General features: G+C 42.2%; 2 protein-coding genes across 2 annotated transcripts; both read left to right on the plus strand.

Annotated features, from left to right (window-relative positions):
- The first annotated feature begins 364 nt into the window (after nucleotides 1-364).
- med4 (mediator complex subunit 4) lies at nucleotides 365-3,329 on the plus strand. The gene is made up of 7 exons (XM_079276725.1): nucleotides 365-444; nucleotides 620-686; nucleotides 909-1,079; nucleotides 1,236-1,293; nucleotides 1,386-1,472; nucleotides 1,547-1,678; nucleotides 2,336-3,329. The coding sequence occupies exons 1-7, from the start codon at nucleotides 371-373 to the stop codon at nucleotides 2,506-2,508; spliced, it is 762 nt and encodes a 253-aa protein (XP_079132851.1). The 5' UTR covers nucleotides 365-370; the 3' UTR covers nucleotides 2,509-3,329.
- A 652-nt stretch (nucleotides 3,330-3,981) lies between these two features.
- On the plus strand, nucleotides 3,982-20,941 carry sucla2 (succinate-CoA ligase ADP-forming subunit beta). The gene is made up of 11 exons (XM_079276897.1): nucleotides 3,982-4,084; nucleotides 6,352-6,538; nucleotides 7,447-7,546; nucleotides 8,272-8,434; nucleotides 10,420-10,548; nucleotides 13,378-13,516; nucleotides 14,583-14,744; nucleotides 14,901-15,043; nucleotides 15,174-15,294; nucleotides 16,708-16,796; nucleotides 18,381-20,941. The coding sequence occupies exons 1-11, from the start codon at nucleotides 4,001-4,003 to the stop codon at nucleotides 18,453-18,455; spliced, it is 1,392 nt and encodes a 463-aa protein (XP_079133023.1). The 5' UTR covers nucleotides 3,982-4,000; the 3' UTR covers nucleotides 18,456-20,941.
- Nucleotides 20,942-21,173: the final 232 nt, after the last annotated feature.

Below are 21,173 nucleotides of genomic sequence, written 5' to 3' on the forward strand. Positions count from 1 at the left end.
TGTGCTCTATCAAAAAATTCACCTAAATTTCTATCATGTATGTTTAATTATATTGTTATAATGTGTATTATTACTTTAATGTCTGTGCCCTACATAAACTGCACATTTATAATATAAAACAGTAAGTAACTACGGTTAGTGGAGTAAAAAGTACAATATTTCCTCAGTGGACTAAAGCTATTGTTGGGGATTTACCCTCGGGGCAAAAAGAAAAACTTCACCAGAAGATGAATACATGTACTTGTAGGAGGTAACTTCACCAGAAGATGGTAGTAGAATACGACACTTCCAGCTTACATTATTAAAAAACCTCAAAGAACAATTTGCAGACGTCACTTCCTGTCTTGCTCAGAAGCGACGCGAGCCAACCATGGCGACGGTGGTAGAGAAATCAACGAAGGAACGGCTGCTGTCTGCGTTGGACGATTTGGAGGTTTTATCCCGGTAAAGTTAAAACTCTCGCAGTTGTAACCTGGTGTCGCTTTTATACGGTTAATTATGGTATTGTTCTTTCACGTGTAGAGAGTTTATTCGGCCTGTCAGAGCACATGAATCAGCTAGCTAACCATCACGTTAGCCGCTATTTGAATCTCCTTTCCTTGTGTTTTTATTATTCCAGAGAGTTGATAGAGATGTTGGCTCTGTCCAGGAATCAGAAGCTGCCACAGACAGGAGAGGACACCCAGGTAACACAACACACAGACCAATAGTTTCATTCATAACGATACACTGTCCAAGAGTTTCATTCACAACAATACACAGACCAAGAGTTTCATTCATAACGATACACTGTCCAACAGTTAAACCATCTGATTTCAATCAGAGTGGTGGAGGTAGTATTTAGTACAATCTATTCAAATAAAACCTGTGTGTGTATATACTGGAAGTGTTTTGTGTGTGGTCCTCAGATCCTGGAGCTGCTGGTGCAAAGGGACCGGGAGTTCCTGGAGCTGATGGAGACGGCTCAGCAGCAGGGGAAGGTCCACCAGGAGATGCAGCTGCTGGAGAAGGAGGTGGAGAAGAAAGACAGCGACATCCAGCAGCTCCAGAAGCAGCTGAAGGAGGCGGAGCACATCCTGGTGGGTGGTGCTTTTGTGACTAATTTAAATATGGGACTTAATACTGTGACATTAAAAACTGTCCAGAAGATCTTTCTGCACCAACACTGTCTTTCCTCACGACTGACTTCTTGCCTAATCTTATCTAAATCGAGTCCTTCATCTTTATTTTTTAAGGCCACTGCTGTTTACCAGGCAAAAGAGAAACTCAAATCCATTGACAAAGCCAGGAAAGGTGAGTTAAAACACCTGTCCATCACTCTCTGATGATTGCTGCTCTTGTTGACTCTGGTTGTGTGTGTGATGGTTTGTTGACTTGTTTTGCAGGAAGCATCTCTTCAGAGGAAATCATCAAGTATGCTCACAGGATCAGTGCCAGTAACGCTGTGTGTGCGCCGCTCAACTGGGTACCAGGTAGGAACCACAGAATAACTGTTCCTCCTGCTCCTCATGTTTCCCTTCACCGCTAACACGTCTGTCGGTTACAGGTGATCCACGCAGACCCTATCCTACTGACCTGGAAATGCGCAGTGGAATGCTGGGTCACATGGCCAACCTGCCGACCAATGGCGTGAATGGTCATCTGCCGGGTGACGCGCTGGCTGCTGGGAGGTTACCAGGTAAGTCCTTCCAAAGGATTAGGGTTTTATGCCTCTGTGCCGGAGACAGAGGCGGGATGTTTTCAGGTTGTCCCGTCCATCTGTGCGTACCTATGTGAACGCCTGGAGGGGATTTCATTACATCTGGCACAGGCATCATCTTGGACTGAAGAAGAAACTGATCACTGTGACCTCACAAAACTCGTTTTTTGGCCATAACTCAAGAATTCATGTGCTTATTATGACCGTTTCACACAAACGTCGAATAGGACAAAATTATGAACTGATGGCATTGTGGACAGACGTGTTGTAGTTCATGGTTAGAAAATGTCTCCTTGTTTATCACGTGTAATGATGCAGATGTTACTCCACTCTCCGAGCACTTCTCCACTAAAGTCGCACGAGTGAGACATCATTTAATAACACAATTTCTTATGAATCAGTTTAAGTCGTAAGTTTTCATTTGGACATTGATTTCTTATATTTTCTTTGGTGAAGGATTTGATTTTGCCCAAACCAGTCGGGCGTAATTGTCAAAGTAAGAGTCCTCTACTGTGTGTATTATTTGTCTTCATCTGGACACCTCAGAGGACATTATTACTGTTATTACATGGGCACTCGCCGGCTAGATTTGTGAATCCCCAGAATAACCTCCGTCTCTCCTCTTTGTCCTCTCAGACGTCCTGACGCCTCACTACCCCTGGCAGTCCTCAGACGTCTCCGTGGGGATGCTGCCTCCTCATCACGGCAACGACTTCGGCCTCGAGCCTCCGGGTCACAACAAGGAGAACGAGGACGACGTGGAAGCCATGTCGACTGATTCCTCCAGCAGCAGCAGTGATTCCGACTGAAAGACTGAGACTGAGTGTGAGTGTTTGAAAGGTCACCACTGAGCTTTGGTCAGACAAAAAGGACAGCAATTAAGCTTGTAAATGTATAAAACCATTCTGTTACTTTTTCTTGACATGTTCCGTTTACGTCAAATCCAAGTCTACATGAGTGTCTTATGGTAAAACTTTGCATGTAGTGAATCTCTGGAGTCACGAAGGAGCTAATTCCTAAATTGAAAAGAGATTAAAAGCTGCATGTAGAAGCTCCACTCTCATTCTTCTCAGCTGAGATCTTTAGTTTAGTCTCTTCTCTGCTATCCTTTAGTAAAATAAGGGCCATCTTTTATGTACATTTTGTAGAATGAGCCGGTTTGTACGAGACATTTTTAGATTCTTGCATTGCAAATAAGGTTATCTTTGTGTTTTAACTCCTCTTCTTTGGATTGTTCGTAACTGGTCCAGTGTGGCCCAGCAGTTGAAGGTTTGAAGAAATCATTATCATAATTAAATCCGACCTAATCGTCAGTCTGTGTGGCTTTAAACAGTCAGAGGGAGCTGTTCCTCCAGAGTAAACAGAGCTTCTTGAATTTGCACCAGTTTGAAAATATAAGTGAAAACAAATAAGAGTGGCTGATGTACTTTAATTGTATATAGTTTAAACACAAATAAGAAAGATCAACTCCTATTCTAAACTTCTACACGACGATGTAATTATTCTAATATCCTTCTAAAAGACACTCAAAGAGAAACCAAACCCAAAATCTGACCTCTTGCTCTTTGTGACCTGTGTTTGAAGTGTGTAACTACTTTTTGTCAGTTTTAGCGTGAATGTTCTACGTGTAGTGCAGGTTGTTGAATAACAATGTGGACTAATGCTGTGGATTTACCTCTGTGTAAATAAGATTGTACATACTCAGCCTTGTAAATAAATACTTTTGGAATAAAAACTGGGTGTGTGTTTGTCCGTTTTTCCATTGTAAAAATAATGTGAAGATTTGTGATAACGTGACGGAGGGAGTGTTTCTTTACGGTTTGATAATATTCAGACTCGGTAAGACACAAGGTGTTGATCAAAAGCCCTGAAAAATACAATAATTCCTATTCTTCATCTACAAATATGAGTTGACTCAGTTAAACATGATTAATACTCTAATTACCATATATTACACAGTAGTGATTGATTTAATTTAGGTGAAAGGCCAGAATGAGTCTATATTTACACTGTCAATGCCATGACACTGCTGCCTTCATGCACTCTGTAAACTGGAAATGTCATGAATCGATATTGTGTATTATAGCTAAAAAGAGCGAAGACATGCTATTTATTTAATCTGGTATCAATTGTACTTCATCTTCGCCTTACACAAATTGTAGTAACTTCAATATTTTCCAGTCTGGGATCAGTTTTTAGATGATTAACTAATTTCCGACAGCATTGAAAGCGACACTGGTCGAAGCCGTCTTAGCAGTTCAACACGCATGCGCGTCAATTACACCACTGAAGAAGGTAGACATGGCGACGTCCCTGATCTGCGGCCGTTTGACGGCTAGCCTGAGAAACTCAGGGGCCAGGAACACCATCAGCTCCGCTTCTAAGGTGAGTGTGTGTTTCCTGCATTGAAGCGATGGTCTCCTGCTTCCCGAGCAGGTATGTGTGGAAGTCACCCACCATCGTTAAAGACTACAGTTTACCCCAAAACGGACAGGGTCAAATCTGACATTAGCAACATCATCATTGGGTTGCTGTTGTTTTGGCTAGCATGCTAACTAGCACGGAGTTAGCGTCAGCTCGGCTGTCACAATGAAGTGACCCAGGCAGAAACATCAGCTAACACACACATAAACGTTTGTTTTATCCGGCGCTTATTCGGTCACATCCGTGTGTTTTCAACAGTGTCTTTTGGAGGTGAATGTGCGCAGTTGTAGCCCGGTGACCTCCACCTGCACAGTGGAGGAGAAGCTCTGCGCCATCGCGTCTGTCCCATTGCGTCTGTCCCATGGCCTCTGTCTCATTGCCATGGCGTCTGTACCATGGCGTCTTCTGGAGGAAAGTTAGCTGGACAAATCCATTCGGCCTCAGTGAGCACTGACAACAGCGTTCACTGCAGAGAAAGGCTGTCAACAATGATCAACAAACATGGCGTCCTGCTGGTATGTCAGAGGAGGTGCCATTATTTTTGCAAGTACAAGTTACAGTAGGTGGGAAACCCATACTTATATTGCTATTAAACTCAAGTTTGTCTCGTGTATTGTCCCGCTCACGCAAGTTGCAAACAACTCATGAGTTGCCTGGCTCAAGGGAAGCTTGTAACGTCTGATCTGGGCCTTAATGTGGAGCTTGTGATTCAGAAAGTATTTACACTGCTTCCCCAGCTCTGAGCCGCCCACAATCCGGTCTGTTGAGTTCTGCTGGCAGCTCCTTCAACCTCATTAATATCAGGTGTGTTTATTTACCAATCATGTCCAATCAATTGAGTTTACCACAGATGGATTTAAATCAAGGTGTAGAGACATCTCAGTTATGATCAAGAGAAATGGGAGACGCCATAATTCAATGTCAGCTGTCATTGTGTCGTTTGCAAAAATGTCTAAAATGCTGTTTTGCTGCAACGTGAAAGGGGACTACTTTCTGAATGCACTGTTCAGTATCTAAAACCAGATATCAGGGATTTGGATTGTTATTTGTTGCAGTTCATATGAATGACATCAGCTGGTGATAACAACTGGAAATGGAAACTGAGAGACAAAACAAGATATGGAACCACCTAGTTCCCCGATCTGCCCTCTGCCCCGTTTAGTCCTGACCAGATGTCCGAGCTGCTAAAAAAGAGTTCAAACAGCAGCGTGTTGGAGCTGAAATTGAGAACCAAAAGTTCTGACGCCATGTTGGAATACCTGGTCTTCTTCTATCTATTTGTGCCCTGTTTTGATCATTGTGTTAGTTGATGTAGCAGATCAGCAGGCTTTTGTGTAAACACTGATGCAGCAGGCAGTATATATTATCAGACCAGCATTACTGACTTCTGTAGTTTTCCCAGATTTTGGTATTTTGAGTTGAGAAGCCCTTTAACACACAATCTCGGTTTCATATCCTTAATGAAGTTCCCTCTGCTGTGTGTGTTGTCCTGCTGACTGTACACTTCTCTGTTCTGAGAAAGTAACTCAAGATGCTTTTGTTGTTGCTGTAGATTGTTTTTTTTTAAATGTGTGTGTTTAGTGTGGACAATCACAACCTGTTGTCTGTAATTTAGCTGTTGTCAGTTTTACAGATGCTGTAATGCATCTCTCTGAGATATTTTAATTCAAATAAGGATTTAAATGTTTTTAAATAGGAATGCACCGATACTGATATTGGGCTTATAATAATTCAAATAACATGATCTTGGACAATATGGCAGATATATTCAATTCTATGTTTTTACACTTTATACACGATATACTCGAATTTTATTGATTTTATTCTGAACACTTTATTCAGTGTGGCTTTGTGGCACAAGGCAGTGAAACTACCTTGTGCCACAGCACCTGTATGTTATCCACCGGGCTTAATAATGATCAGGTTTATCCAAAAGTTTGGCGCGCCTCTCCTCACACAGCGTTGACACTACCGGTAACATTGGCGTGTGTATATATTGCGACGGGCAGTAGAAGCCACACTGTCAATATTTCTTTAGGAATTTTCTAGTTTATGTTACCAATCATCCCAAAGCCCAGATATCATATCAGTATTTGTTTTTTTTTCATATCAGTATCGGGACTGAAAAATGCAAAAGCCATTCAATGCTTGTACATGCAGTAATGAACCCTCTATATAAAAACATGAAGTTTTCATTGGTACTGAAGGAGTCCACTATTGCTGCACAGGTTCTCGGTGGTTCTTCGGGTCTGTTCGGAGCCCATGTGTCCCAGCTGCAGCAGCAGCAGCAGCAGAGGAACCTCTCCCTGCATGAGTACATCAGCATCGGGTTGCTGAAGGAGGCCGGCATCGCTGTGCCAGACGGCTTGGTGGCCAGCTCCTCGGAGGAGGCCTACTCTGTGGCCAAGCAGATCGGTAAGAAACTGGCAATAATCAAATAATAATATCATACATATTTATCTGTACAGATGATCAAAGGAAGGGTCTTTGCTGAACTCAAAGCATCTTATATTGAGGAAGTTTCCCATGCAGCCGTACACGAACTTCAGATAAACAGTTTGTTGATCAAAGAATAATTCAACAAGCTAACAAATCTGACCCGACATTTAATGCTAACTTCGGGTACACACACTTTTCGGCAGCTTCCACAAGAGTATGGAGGTTCGACACCCCGCTCTAGTTCTTATAGACCAACCCAGAGTTTCATGACCTTTCTATGAGGGTTTTTAAACAGCTGTTCAGTATGGGGACGGACAAACACTTGGTCTAAACATAGCAACGTCCCGCTTCAGTGCTATCAGGTGACACCCGGCTAACGTAATTGCAGGACAGTAAGAGGAGGCAGCTCTAATACCTCTGCTCAGCTTTACGGAGCTTTATAGTGAGTTTCAGCTGATTGTGTATCTGTCAGGCCCACAGCTTTAATGTTCTCGATCACTCTTACTGCTGCCATAGCATCGTTTTCAGAGGAAACATGTAGATAGTATCGCATGTGTATCAAATGTATCACAATATCGTTCCAATCTGACGTCTTCAGGTGTTTTTCACACAGTCCAAACCCCAAAGACATTAAGTTTACATTTAAGACTGATGAGCCCAAAACTCTTGATGTTAATTCTTAGCGTTGGTGAATTATCTGAATTGTTTTCTGATAGTCTGGCGCCTGATTGACTTGTTGTCTCAGCACTGCAGTGGGCGGGATGTTAGGGGGAGGTTTGGGATGCAGAAGTCATCATCAGAGTCATCTGTCATAGACGTCTTTTTGTTTCATCACAGTTAATAGGACAGTGTTTTATGGATGGACGTTTCTGTGTGTGTGTCAGCTTCAAAGGACCTGGTGGTGAAAGCTCAGGTGCTGGCTGGCGGCAGAGGAAAGGGGACATTTGAGGGCGGACTGAAGGGAGGAGTGAGGATCGTCTACTCGTAAGTAATCCAGCTTCTTGTCATCAAACACAAATCCAGTACCAACAAACATAAATAATGCTGCATTGACAGTATTAGTGCAGCTCCCCGAGAGTGGGCGTTCGGAACGGGCCGGGTGCTCGGGTGCTTGCGGCGTTCTCAAGAACCGCTCATTAACTCCAGGGAGGTGAAGAAGACTTTGGTTGTAATGATGAAACATCCAGCAGTAAAAGTAGACTGAAGTCTGAGCCACGGCCTGTAAAGGCCCACTTCAGACTATTGAACGCATTCTCACTTCACTAACTTTGACATCATTGGGTCCTCAGCAGTACACACACTTTGGGAACCTGAGACTTTTGCTTTTTATGAACCATTATCCACATTTATTCTGAGCTTCCTGTAGAGAAATTTTAAACCTCTGCTTTTCAAGACGCGCACCACAAATATAAAGTTGTAGCTGAAGTGCTGCATGCGTCTTTTAGAAGGTTGCATTAGTTTTAAGGGGCAAAGCTGTCTTTCAGAAATAGTAAAATGTCAACAGTGTGGCAGGAACAACCTGCAGAGAAGCTGCAAGAACATGAAGGGGAAGATTATCTTCAGTCTGCATGTAGGGAACAAAATACCACCAGAAGCTCTCTAAAAGTCACCATCAGCTTCATGTGGTATTCTTAGATTTGACTGATTAGATGTGATAAGAAGGCCGTGTACATGACGCTCATGATGTTCTTCCTCCCGCTCCTGTCCAGGCCAGAGGAGGCCCGGGACATTTCATCCCAGATGATTGGTCGAAAGCTGTACACCAAGCAGACCGGGGAGGCGGGTCGTATCTGCAACCAGGTGTTCATCTGCGAACGCAGGTACCCGCGCAGAGAGTACTACTTTGCCATCACCATGGAGCGGTCCTACCAGGTGAGGGAACACACACAAACATTTAGATACTGTGAGGCCTGAAGGTGGATTCAAACTGCTGTCTGTACTGTCTGCTACAAGTTTCTGGTGATGGTATAAAGTCATCCCTTTTTGCTGGTTGTGCTGTATCACACCACCAGATGGCAACACAGCACTGAAGATAATGGTGACATAGAGTACAATGGTCTCAGGTCACGGTTTAATGTATGTTAAATGACAGACCGTCAGAGGTTTGATCCCTTCAACGCCCAGTGAATCTCAAGTGTCCTCGTTCAGCTGAATACAGAATGGGCATTGCTGGTGGGGTAGGAAAGGCTTTAAATGTGATTTGACGAGTGAGAAAACCTGCATCGTCTCTCACCAGCGAAGGAACTAAATGGTACCCTTGCTTCATCATTACCAGATTTTCCATCTGACCACTGGCTTTGCCTGCTGGCCTGCTGTCAGTCCACCTCCCAAAAGCTTAGAATTAGGGTTGTTCAGGGAATACCGCCGCTAACGCTGGAAGTAAATTTGGAAATTGGGAGAAAATCCTAAAAATAAGGGGCTTGTCAGTCTTGACTTTAAGAGTCATTTCCAAACAATTTAGTGCTAAAAGTAGCTCCTCAGTCTGGGAGAAGTTGGAGATCAAGTCCAAAGACATACCGCAAGATGAAAAAAGAAGATTTTATAGCCATTGCTCAACTACTTGGTCAGCGAAATATCAATAGTACAGTTTAGGGAGAGTCTGAGTGGTAAGATAAGATACTAAATGTGTCTCTGTAGGAGCAGTATAGTATCCTTGCTCTTCTTCAGTTTGGAGACGGTAATACAGAGACAATGAGATCATTATCATACATCATACATGTCATAGATAATGATGATGATACTCATCAGAGATGTGTCCTTTTGCTCTTATAGTCTTCACTCCTACAGCAGAGAAAAGACAAAAGAAGCTATTTCACAGGTGGGAGTCTGTGGAACAAAACCTTTTATTAAAGGGGGAGTGTTTGAAGTGGAGCGCCTCCCCTTCAGATCTGTCGACAGGGAGACTTCTAGTAACCACAGATCTTAAGATCCAGCATCTCCACAACGTTTAGTTCACTTTTATCTGTGTGCAGAAGAAGTGTCAGTGTAAAGGGCCAGAATAGGGTGCAGCATTCAGCCGTCTCGAAATGTAGATTTGGAAATGTGGATCTTAGATCTGTGAAAATAGAACATAACTTTGGGACGACAAGCAAATAGTTGGCAGACATTATTTTTGTTGATTAGGGGTATTTCAACCTAGAGGGAGTTATCAGAAAATGACAATAACTGACGTCACATCTGGATTGAAACAAACAATTTGGATATTTACTTTTTTGAGCTAGTGTCGCTTGTCCTCGTCTTGTAATACAAATTAGAGCTGAAATGCCGAGTTGATTAATCAATACATCAAGAAATTGATGCAGAAATACAGAAATGAATTGGCAACTATTTAGATAAACGACTAATCGCTTGAGTCACTTTTCAAACAAAAATCTTAAATATAAGGACAACACGATTCATTGATTATCATTCAATCATTTATTGATCATTCCAGCCCTAAAAATAAGTTCAACTTAATGTAAGACTCCACTTTTTGCTGTTTAGATGCTCGTCCTCTCATTTTATGTCATTAAACCACTTTCCTTAGTATGTGGATGGAAATAGTTTGAGATCACGCATCAGGGCGTAGAGAAAAAGCTGCGATCAAGTCGGACAGTTTCCAGCAGACTTCAAAGAATTTACAGGAAGTCACAGAAACGGTTACATCCTGTTGGATCCGATCTGTAGGCTACCTGTAGTTTATGGACAACGTTCGGATATTTTGTAATTCTTTGTCTATGTGAAAATGTGTGCGTGTCTATCATCGGATTCCATCCTTTTTTCTTTCTAAAATCTTTTAATTTCACATATTTTCTAATTGAAATAGTGCAGAAAGTCAGAGTGTCAAACTCCTCATCACCCCCTCTTGTTTCCCACAGGGCCCCGTGTTGATTGGCAGCTCGCAGGGGGGCGTGAACATCGAAGATGTTGCCGCCGAAAGTCCAGACGCCATTGTGAAGGAGCCCATCGACATTGTCGAGGGCATTAAGAAGGAGCAGGCTGTCAAGGTACAAACAATAGTAGATGGAGCAAGTCACAAAACACACGGGAGACGCTCCAACTGTGTGGCTTGGGCTGCAGGAGAAGTCGAAAAAGAGAAGGAAGGGATGCTGTTTGTGTTCACGCTGCATTGTGGGAGACGATGTCTAAATCACGAGAGGCTATATGTTGTGTCTCAGAAGGAAACAGTTTCATTTAACAGGACACAGGTCCAATCTTTTCTCACAAATCAAGTCTCCGCTTAGAGAGAATCTCTTCTCCGCAGACTTCATTCCTCCCGGATGCAGATGTGATTTTTTTGGAGTAACAAAATGATAATTAATCTCCAGGTCTTTATAGAAAACAATCTGTATTTTATGATTGTGAAAGCTGCTTTGAAAATAATCATTCTATTTAGATTTTTCTGTTTGTTATTAGCGACACTCGGATGTTTAAAATCGTCCGTTAGTCAAAAATAAACCCTCGACTTTAAAGGACATGACGGAAACAATTGTTTTATTTACAAAGATTACAGTTTTTCTAAACAGTTGAGCTTTTTTTTTTTCACAGAACAAATGTCTTTTGGACAAACTTCAGTGTGGAACCAACTTCCATCTGAATTATTCAGAGCTGACGTACATGTGAGATACAGCAAACGTCAATGAAGTCTCCAAAGCGGCACTAATTAAAGTTGTCATATTGATAAAGCGTCGACCCTGCCTGTTTCATTTCTCCGTGTTCTGGACGTTATTTCTTTGAACCAGAAAGTCACAACAATAAGTCATGTAGAATACAGATAAACCAAACAAACAGCTCATGCATGGATGCGGCATTTATAGAACCGTAAGCAACAAATCAAAAACTGAAATTGCCATTTTTGTATTTTGCTCAGGCTTTGTGAACAGACATGTTTATCTTTTCTAAATCTTTTCAGATGCCGATTTAAGAGTTTATTTTTTATAAATCTTTAATCTATTTTCTCTGAATTTGATTGTGAATAGACTCATTCCTCCACTCCCTTCATTTTCTTTGTCTCAGTCCAGTTTCCTTCTCGTCTCGCTGTATAATCTTGAGTTTTCGTGGCTCTGGATGTTGGTTGTCGCAGTGAGAGCAGAGACTCGATATATTTGACAAAGGGGAGAGGTGCTGATTGCAAAGCTCTCCAAGTAGGCGGAGGTTCATTGTTGTTCTTTCACTCCTTTTCATTTATTTTTGTTCACCGAGACCACGTTTGTAAAGCTGCACGACATTCATCTGCAGCTTTTACTGTGTTTGCAGTGATGCAAGAAGAAGCTGATGTTCATAGTGTCTTTTAAAAGGCCTTTCCCAACTCTATTTTCTATTAGCAATATAAGTACTACTAGAGCTAAAATCTGGTGAAATTACTTAACGATGTTAATTCTCATTGTTTTCACAGATCAAGTGATCGTGTAATGTACTCTATTCCAGATCGAAGCAATATCAGACGACCCTTATCATAAAGATATAAAAAGTAATTCATGATATACTTCCGTTAACGTATATACTTTCACATTTGGATAAATTACTCGTTCCCGTATGATGTAACTTTGTTGGACTCTGCAAAAGCATTGATACAGAATAAAAACTCAATGAATATAAGCAGGTTAGATGTTAGGAGTTTAAGGCCGGCTTTATTTATTTTGAACATTTTTATACTGAAAACACAATATGCCTTGATTTACATGAAGATTAAGAATAAATGAAAGAGAGAGAGAACAAGAATGATGACAAGAAAAGAGTAATATTAACAAGAATAATACTGTTATTATTGTCATTATACTGTAATGTTAGTGTCTCGCCCTCAAATGTACTAAAACATCCGAGTTTTCTCTTCATCACATGGCGAATGTCAGTGTTTCCACGGTAGATAGATCTAGATAGACCCTCTGACTCGGTCCTCAAACAGCTTTCACACTATTATGTGGGAAATAAACATTACCTGTACTTATAAATAACAGAACAGGGAACACATGTGAACAGTGATGTGATTATTAAAGGTTCCCGAGTCTCTGGTTCAGCAAAAAGCAAACTGGTGGAGACTGTGAAAGGCTTCACTTGTGGCGGAGAAGTCTGAAATAGTAGAAACGACGTCTGTAGACCTGACTCGAGTACTACAGTCCTGGTTTTACTGTAGAGTATGAGCACCACGGTTCAATCGTGCACCATTTGAACCTTTTTCGAGACTGATCAGCAATGACTAATCTTACCTTTCTCTTCAATTTTCTAAACACAAAACTGTTACACCTTCATGTTGTATTCGGTATCAACAACGTGACACGGTAAATGTGCAGATGTGTCTGTGCGGCTGCAGCCTGACATTAACGAATGACAGCCCTCAGCATTGTTTTTATTTGCTCAGCTGGTTGAGAAGATATGTAAATGATTAAAAAACATATTTTAAAATTGTATTTTTTGCTGCCAGTGTTTGAGAGAAGAGAGACTAAGTTAACTAACAGCACAATTGAGTCTAGTATTTTGTTCAGTCTTCAAAGCTGAGATATGAAATGCTGATACTGTGTGTAATACTGAATTACACGGAAATGTTCTGAGGAATGACGCACACACGAGCCATCTGCTGAACTGTATAATCATCTGTTTGATGCGACGGCATTTTAAATGAATAGTGTCTCCTCTTATCTTGTTAGTTTGATCCGTAAACAAACTGAAAACATGTTTGAGCTCACCGATTAACATGTATTAGCGTGAAGACTGGAAACTCCGTCCAGGCTAGTTGTTGTTTCCGGTCTTCATGCTAAGCTAAGCCAACCGGCTGCACCTTCAGAAGGCGTGAACACGATACCGAGTGTTACTAATGAAATCTTTTTGTGTTGCTGCAGGTAGCTCAGAAGATGGGCTTCCCGCCGGCGCTGGTGAACGAGGCGGCGGAGAACATGATGAAACTGTACAATCTGTTCATCAAGTACGACGCTTCCATGTTGGAGATCAACCCCATGGTCGAGGACGCATCTGGAATCGGTGCACACGCACACACACACACACAATGAATGGATCTACTAACAAATATTGTGTGTGCATCAAAGCCTGGTTTATCTTTTTCCTCTGTCGTAGAGGTCCTTCGTTTTAACTCTACTTTAAACACCGTTGCTCTGGGTGACATGTTGTTTCACTACCATGAACACGTACACTGTAGTTTATTTTGACTCGATCCCACATTCACAGTCCTGCTGCCCCAAATACTTACTCGAGCAGCAAAGTTGGATTCATCCACTTCTGAAAATTGTCCAAAACAAATGCATTATTTCCTCCTGTTTGAATCATATATGTGTATTTTTTTTAAAGATATACGTCTTCACTAGGAACCAATGAGCTTGTGGCTGAAAGCCTCAGACAGGAATTCAGACAACATTGACAGATGGACGAACACATGGGTGATTTTGGTCTTTTTCGTGAGATTTGAATAAAATAAATAAATAAAACAAAAGCTCCATATTTAAGCTTTTAAGTTTAAGTCGTGGTTTGAATTCCAGCTCTCTCGGATCAATAAGTTAGGGAGGCATTTAGCATCTAAAAATCGATGGGTCGATCTCACTATTTTCACAAACTTAACTTATTGTTTTAAATGACACTCGCACACACAGAGAGAGATTGATTTCAGTTTGAGGTGTTTTGCGTGTGTTGAGTGCTGGTTAATGACTCTGTAAACCCACATTGATGAGCTCCTCAGGCGTGAGTCAGAGCTCTTTAAACACACTCGTATGAAGAGGAGAACGCAGACCTTTAATTACAACTAATAACCAAAACATGAAACAATCATTAGTTGCAGGCCTGCAACCGAACCTTAACCGCTAACGAGAGCCTGAAATATGTATCAATGTACTGTAATGATGCTTAATATATGTAATGGATCTCCAACTAATGACTCATTTTATTGTGTATTTATCTGTTGATTAATATTATGATTTTGTGCCCCTTCTGGTTTTAAGACTGAAATGGAAATCTCTGCACACAACCGTCACGTCCGTCACGTCAGTAGAACTTAATCTTCTTCTAATGGCAAAGTGTTGTGTTTGTTTGTCACCAGTGATGTGCATGGATGCGAAGATCAACTTCGACACCAACGCAGAGTACCGCCAGAAGATGGTGTTCGCCATGCAGGACTGGACCCAGGAGGATCCCCGGGACAGGCAGGCTGCCAAGGCCGACCTCAACTACATCGGCCTGGATGGAACCATCGGTTGTCTGGGTCAGTGCGACCGTCTACATCTGTCATTTCAATATGTCAACAATGGGGATATGGACGAAACAAACACTTCACTTTCCTGCTAGCTTGTACTGCAGTCAGTGATTTTCAAGTTTGATATTTTACTCTGAAATGACCAAAGAGCGTTGTTCCTTCTAGTTAACGGAGCGGGTCTGGCCATGGCCACCATGGACATCATCAAGCTCCACGGCGGCACACCGGCCAACTTCCTGGATGTAGGAGGAGGAGCCACAGCTCATCAGGTGACCGAGGCCTTCAAACTCATCACCTCTGACAGGAAGGTAAGAACACACCGCCTGCTGATCCCACAGGCTGTTTAATTCTTTATGTAATGCTGGAATTATGATTGCTACACCATTACATTATTTATTGTAGCATATGTAATGCCAATGTTATGGCGGTGTTGCTCAGGTTCAGGCCATCCTGGTCAACATCTTTGGAGGCATCATGAGGTGTGACGTCATCGCTCAGGGCATCATCATGGCTGTAAGCGAACTGGACCTCAAGATCCCCATCGTAGTGCGGTTACAAGGTAGAACACACACGCGCGCGCACACACACACACACACACACTCTTAGAAATCTCTCACATAAAATTAACTGTTAGATTCTCACACATCTGGGAAAACCTGGAACAATTTATCCATGGATGCCGGACATAGGCGGTCGGGCTGCGCTTGCCTTTTAGTGCATGATGGTGCATGTGCGCATGCCCCAGTGGGTAGCTCATGGCCTCCACCTGCACTGCTCTGATACAGTGTAGCACCCACCATCTGGTTCCCTTTCAGGTTAACACGGTTATCTCTGTCTGCGCTGTTGGCACCGTTGGCTGCAAGTCGTCGGCTCAGCCGTCGCCATGTTTAGAGCCATGTGGAGGCAATAGAAATGCTCTGAATTTAGAATTTAGCCCCTTCAACCCAAACACTACGTCTATACTTGAGACTTCCACCAAAATGTGAGATTCACAAATTTTGCTTTTGAAAATGTCCTGAAAATGAATTTAAACACAATAAAACAGAAAGCTTTTTATATACTCAACCGACCTGAGCCATCAGCCTCTTTACACTCCAGTAAACTAAACACACACACACACACACACTGACGGACCTCACCACCTCCAGTCAGACGGGTTAACCGGCAGCAGCTGGCAGCTCAGAGGAACTTGTGTCTGTTTGATGCCTCCCACTTCAAAGTCTGGCTCCTGGACACAGGCAGAGAACGATGAACCCGACTGAACTGTGGATTGTCATGTATTTATATGCATATGTACATTTATACTCTGTATTGTCGAGAGCAACTGGTGATCAAAAAGCTTCTAAGTCCTTTTTGTCTGTACAGCACCTTCAGATGACGTTGATAAATATTTGCGAGCGCACAGATTTGGTGCATCATCAGGTCGTCCTGCCTGATGTCTCGGTTTGGAGTGAAGCTCTAACACTCTGTGCATAAACAGATTTACTCAGTGACACTTTATTAGTCTTTCCTGGCAGTTGTCATCCATGTGTGAAGGAAATTGGACAGGTTTTTAAATCTGATTTTAATAAAACCCTGAAATATAAGTACAACTCTTTTCTTACTTTTAAATCCCCGGAAGTCATAAATGACTGACAGCGGTTGTGACACACGACTGAACACCACAGTGGGAAGAAACGTCAGCGACTGCATGTCAGCTGGCAAGACGCTGTTGGCCAATCAACTACACGCAAGCAGACATTGCCTCCTGGCAAGACTGGCTTCATTAACTCCTAGAGCTGCTGACTTTTTAAGTTCAGTATTTTTTAATATAAGACATCATATTCATGCATATTTAATTTTTTTGTTTTTAAAGTAAGAATGTCATGAATGATTTGGCTGCTTTATTTTTGCTCTCCTCTGAGATGATGTTACACTGTTTTCAAAACCTCACATTCGACAAAATCTTGAATTTAGTTTGTCTTTTTTGAAGGGACGAGAGTGGACGATGCCAAAGCTCTGATCGCTGCCAGTCCGCTGAAAATCCTGGCCTGTGACGACCTGGACGAGGCTGCCAAAATGGTACACACACACACACACACACACACACACACACACTCACACTCTATTTCTCGTGCTGTGAAAACAAATTTGAGTTGATTTATCGTGACAACACACACTTAAGCACACACTACCTTGTATTGTCGGCAGGTAGATGAATAAACGTGTGTGTGTGTGAGATTCTGAGGAGAAATGTCACTTTGGCTTTATAACACATGAGCTCACCAAAGCACAGGAAGCAGCAACCTGTGACTCCCGTTTGACTCCCGTTTGACTCCCGTTCGACCCACCTGACAGTTTCCCCGATTTCAGCCAGTTTAGCATATTTGCATGAATGTTGCTGAATGCATGAAGTTCGCTGTTAGCTTACGTTAGCTGCACAAGCTAGGCTCGCTAGTGTGTACGACTGGCGGCAGGCGGCAAGACTGCCGGAAGGAGCTCAAGTGCATTTATTAAATTGTACGTTTGTAATTTTAAATCTTACAAAGGGGATTTTTATAATTCATGTTTTTATTTTGTGAAAAATCCCACTTTTTAAATTCAATTTTTTTTTAAATATTTAATATTATGACACCATCAGACGCCATTACACTTTTCCTCTCGCGCACCCCCTAGAGGCAGCTCGCGCACCCCCAGGGGTGCACGCACCACACTTTGGGAATCCCTGGTGTAGCAGATAAATCTACATGTATGAGTACGTAAGCTGCCTCCCACTGATGAATGTTAAAGTCATCTTTAACCTTTCTCTTCATCATCCTTTATTCATGTCTCTGCTCGCTTTTATTTTGTGTCTTTTTGTTTCTTGTCAGTACCGGCTGCAATCACGAGTACTGAAACTAAAAAGCTATTAAAAGAAGCATTTTTTTGTCCTGCTATGGTAATTTCTTTTTGGAAGTCATATGGTCAAAAAGCACCTTTTAGAATAATCAGTTATTTTTTTATTTTATATTAGTGGATGTTTTTTTCTAAAGCTCTGGGCAGCCATTGGTTTCCATCTTTTTCCTTATGGTATGAAAATCTTAAACTTGTGATTGTCAGGTGAAACATGTAACTGTATTACTTGTTGTCCTTGATGTGCTGTGTCTTGGCTTTTTACTTCACTTTGGACACATGAATAACTGTAATACCCCCCAGAATCACAGGCCACACCTTCAACAATCTGCTTTTAAACTTCTCGTTTTTTTTCATCTTTGAGGTGACTAGTTGAGCCTAATTTAGTTAGTTTTCTACCAACACATTCTTAACGGTTGATATAATGCCAATTATGTTGTCTAAGACTGTTGAATAGAGATTTACAACTCAAATTAAGCTTTTTTTAAAAACAATTTAGCCCTGGTTACTTGTTAATACATTTTCAAATCATACAGAAACTAAAGGAAACTACCGGTAATGGCTTCCTTGAACAGTTAATCTGATATAATACAAACATCTAAAACACAGCAGCACGGTCTTCAAACTCTTCAGCTGTGATGTGAAGTATATGTGATTTGTAGTAAATGGGCCAAAACATGCAAAACAAGTATGTTCCCTTTAACGTGAGGATCTGCTAACTTTGAAAAATAAGAATATTCGTTGAACTTCACTCGACCGTCTCTCTGCTCACAGGTTGTAAAGCTTTCTGAAATCATCTCACTGGCTAAGGAAGCTCAAGTGGACATCACCTTCCAGCTGCCCATCTAAGAAAGAAGCCTCCATGACTTCCTCACCCTCGCACTTCCTCCATCGCACCCCCAGCCGCCCACCACTCCACCCCAACAGACGGACAGCAAGACGAGCCTCTCGCACCCGAGAGGAGATCAAAGACGCGTAGTTTTCTCCCTCTTGTGCTGTGGCATGATGGCGTGACTCTGTACAGGTGTCCAACAGGTAGACCGCAACAGGTTTCACTTCGGCAGAAAGCAGCCTCCTTTTTAGTCACACTGTCATCTCCGCTTACAGTCTCAACCCGTCACGTTTCCTCAGACCTACAAACTTGAGTTGCACTTGAGTCGATACGCACAAACCTCCACTTTCAACTCCTTCACACACACACGATGAACTGTTCTGTTTACTTCAGTTCTTGTTGGGAAATGTTCCTTCGCCTCCTTTTTCTTTTTTTTGTAGAAAAATTCAAGCATTGCAGCTGAAGCCTGACTGGCATTATTTAGTGTTTCCAGTTCAGTTAAAATGAATAGACTGCTGATTGTTGTTATATCAAGTGGGTGCATATGGTTGACTGAAAAGGCATCAGGACAAGGATTGTAATCTCACTACTTTCTTTAACACACGTAGTTTTGTAGGACTGCCTTTTCAGTGTTTTGTCTCAAAGTAGGAATGTAACAGAATGAAAGACATTTGTTCCCTCTGTGCAGAACATTGAAGTATTTCATCAAACCCATAAATCAGTGCTGAAAAGCCAAACAAAAATACTGAGCTGTGTCTCAGTCAAATACACTGAATAACACGGCAGTATTGATTTAATAACCGTGTTCAGAAACACAAATTGCTTCCGAGAATGAGCTGTTTCCCCCCCCCCAGCAGACGCCTCCACGTTATGTTGTTACCTCCTGTAGACTGAAGTGTTCATCAGCCGGTCTTTACTGGGCAAATAGCACACGTTTCCTTTTTCCCTGAAAAAAATGTTCGACACATTACAAGAGAATTGTGTTAAAAGCTCAATTCGCTGAGGCATAAATCCCCACAGCCTGGACAAATTAATCCAAAACTATGTATGCATTTTTTGAATTGTGGACGCATGAATTGAGAGTGATACAAATGTTGCTCTCCTGCTTGTTTGGTTCTTTGGTTAGTAATGATAAATGTTAAAAACTACTCGGGAGGAACCTTCTCATTATGAGCTGAAGACAGTTTTTGCTGGTTGAAAAACAACCGTTGTGGCAGATTTCATCACCAAAAGACAAAATGTAACTCCGAGCTCAGTCGCTAAATCTTTAAATGTGAGGATGTTTAAAAGATTCAAAACTAAAACTCAGCAGCTTCTCAACTCCATCTTTAAGTTTTGAGTGTTTGGTGGATCAGCCTGTCGACACCAAACCGCCGGGCATGAAGTCCTGCAGGGTCAGCATGGCTCACATGGCTCACCCTCAGCTTTGAACAGGCCACATTTGTCAGTCTAAAATATTAGTTGTGACACCTGTGGACCGGGGCGTATTGATCGCTGCAGTGATCTGGGGCGAGTATTGACGACCGTTCCTGGAGTTTCTGTTTCTGCCTCGGCTGCCGGTAAAGCTGCTTGTGGGTGTGGGGGTCATGTTGAACAGAGGTGATTCATCTCAGATTTTTAAATGAGTCAAATTAATTATTCAGTGTTCCTGTTGTGGAGCTGAACTTTCCCAGAGAAAAGCCCCGAGGGAGGAACTTAAAAGTTGAGTCGAGCGAAAGTGAAATCGGCACGGCGTGGGTTCCTGAGTTCTCTTTGTCTCTCGCTCCGTCAGATGAGCAAAAGGACACTCGTCTCTCTCTTTCTTCCCTGATGATCATTTGCAAGCTGCTGTAGCGTGAGCTCGTGTGCATCGACCCCGTCCTGCTTAAGTGACTCATGCGTCATTATGTTAGCTAACGAGGGCGCACTGGACGTCTGAGGTGCAGGCGGATGTTCATGAGTCGCATCCGTTTCTCCGTTCGAAGCGTAAACCAGATGAGATCGTTAAACGGCCTCGACGGCAGGTTTATTGTCATGTTGGATGCAGCCATTGTAGAAGTCCCTCATTTAAAAGAACTACTGCAGCAAGAGGTTGTTGTTTTTTAGGGTTTTCTCTTCCTTTGCATGTCGAAAGTTACAAGAAATGGAGGCACTGGAGATTTGTGTTTCTGTGTATTTATTTAGTCCTACTTTAATCCCGTTCATTGACTTGCTGCAGGGTTGAACAGGGACTTCTGCAATGGCTTCCACTGTGCAGTCTCCCATCATGCCACGCAGCAGTAGCCATATTCTCTTTCTTTGTTTCTGTATGTGATGTTGGACCTTAGACCTCTCACAACGATAACATGACTGTCGTGGTTTCTTTTCCCTCCTCCTCCTCCAGCGCTCCGAACACAAAGCAACATTGTGAGTTGTACGTCACTTGTTATATCTTGTAAATAACCAAACTGATGTTCTCTCACTGTAAAATATTTCTGCTCCTTCAATGGGCTACTACAAAGGAAGAAAAAATAAATACTGAGAACACCAATGTTTCTGTGGTTTTCTTTTCCCGGCTGTTTTCTGCCACTTATCTGGGTCCGTAGAATACCGTAATGCTATAGTACACATACTTGGCAGGATCCGGATTCCTAACTCCCTGTGGACAAAAAATACCAATTGATTTATGATCGTACCTGACTGTACTCTGACATGATCTCAAATCAAACGTCTACGAGCCCATCCTTCTGGGGAAAAACAGCTTTTTCCGCTCAATC

The sequence above is a fragment of the Melanostigma gelatinosum genome (genome assembly GCF_949748355.1).
Source record: "Melanostigma gelatinosum genome assembly, chromosome: 10".
Lineage (NCBI taxonomy): Eukaryota > Metazoa > Chordata > Actinopteri > Perciformes > Zoarcidae > Melanostigma > Melanostigma gelatinosum.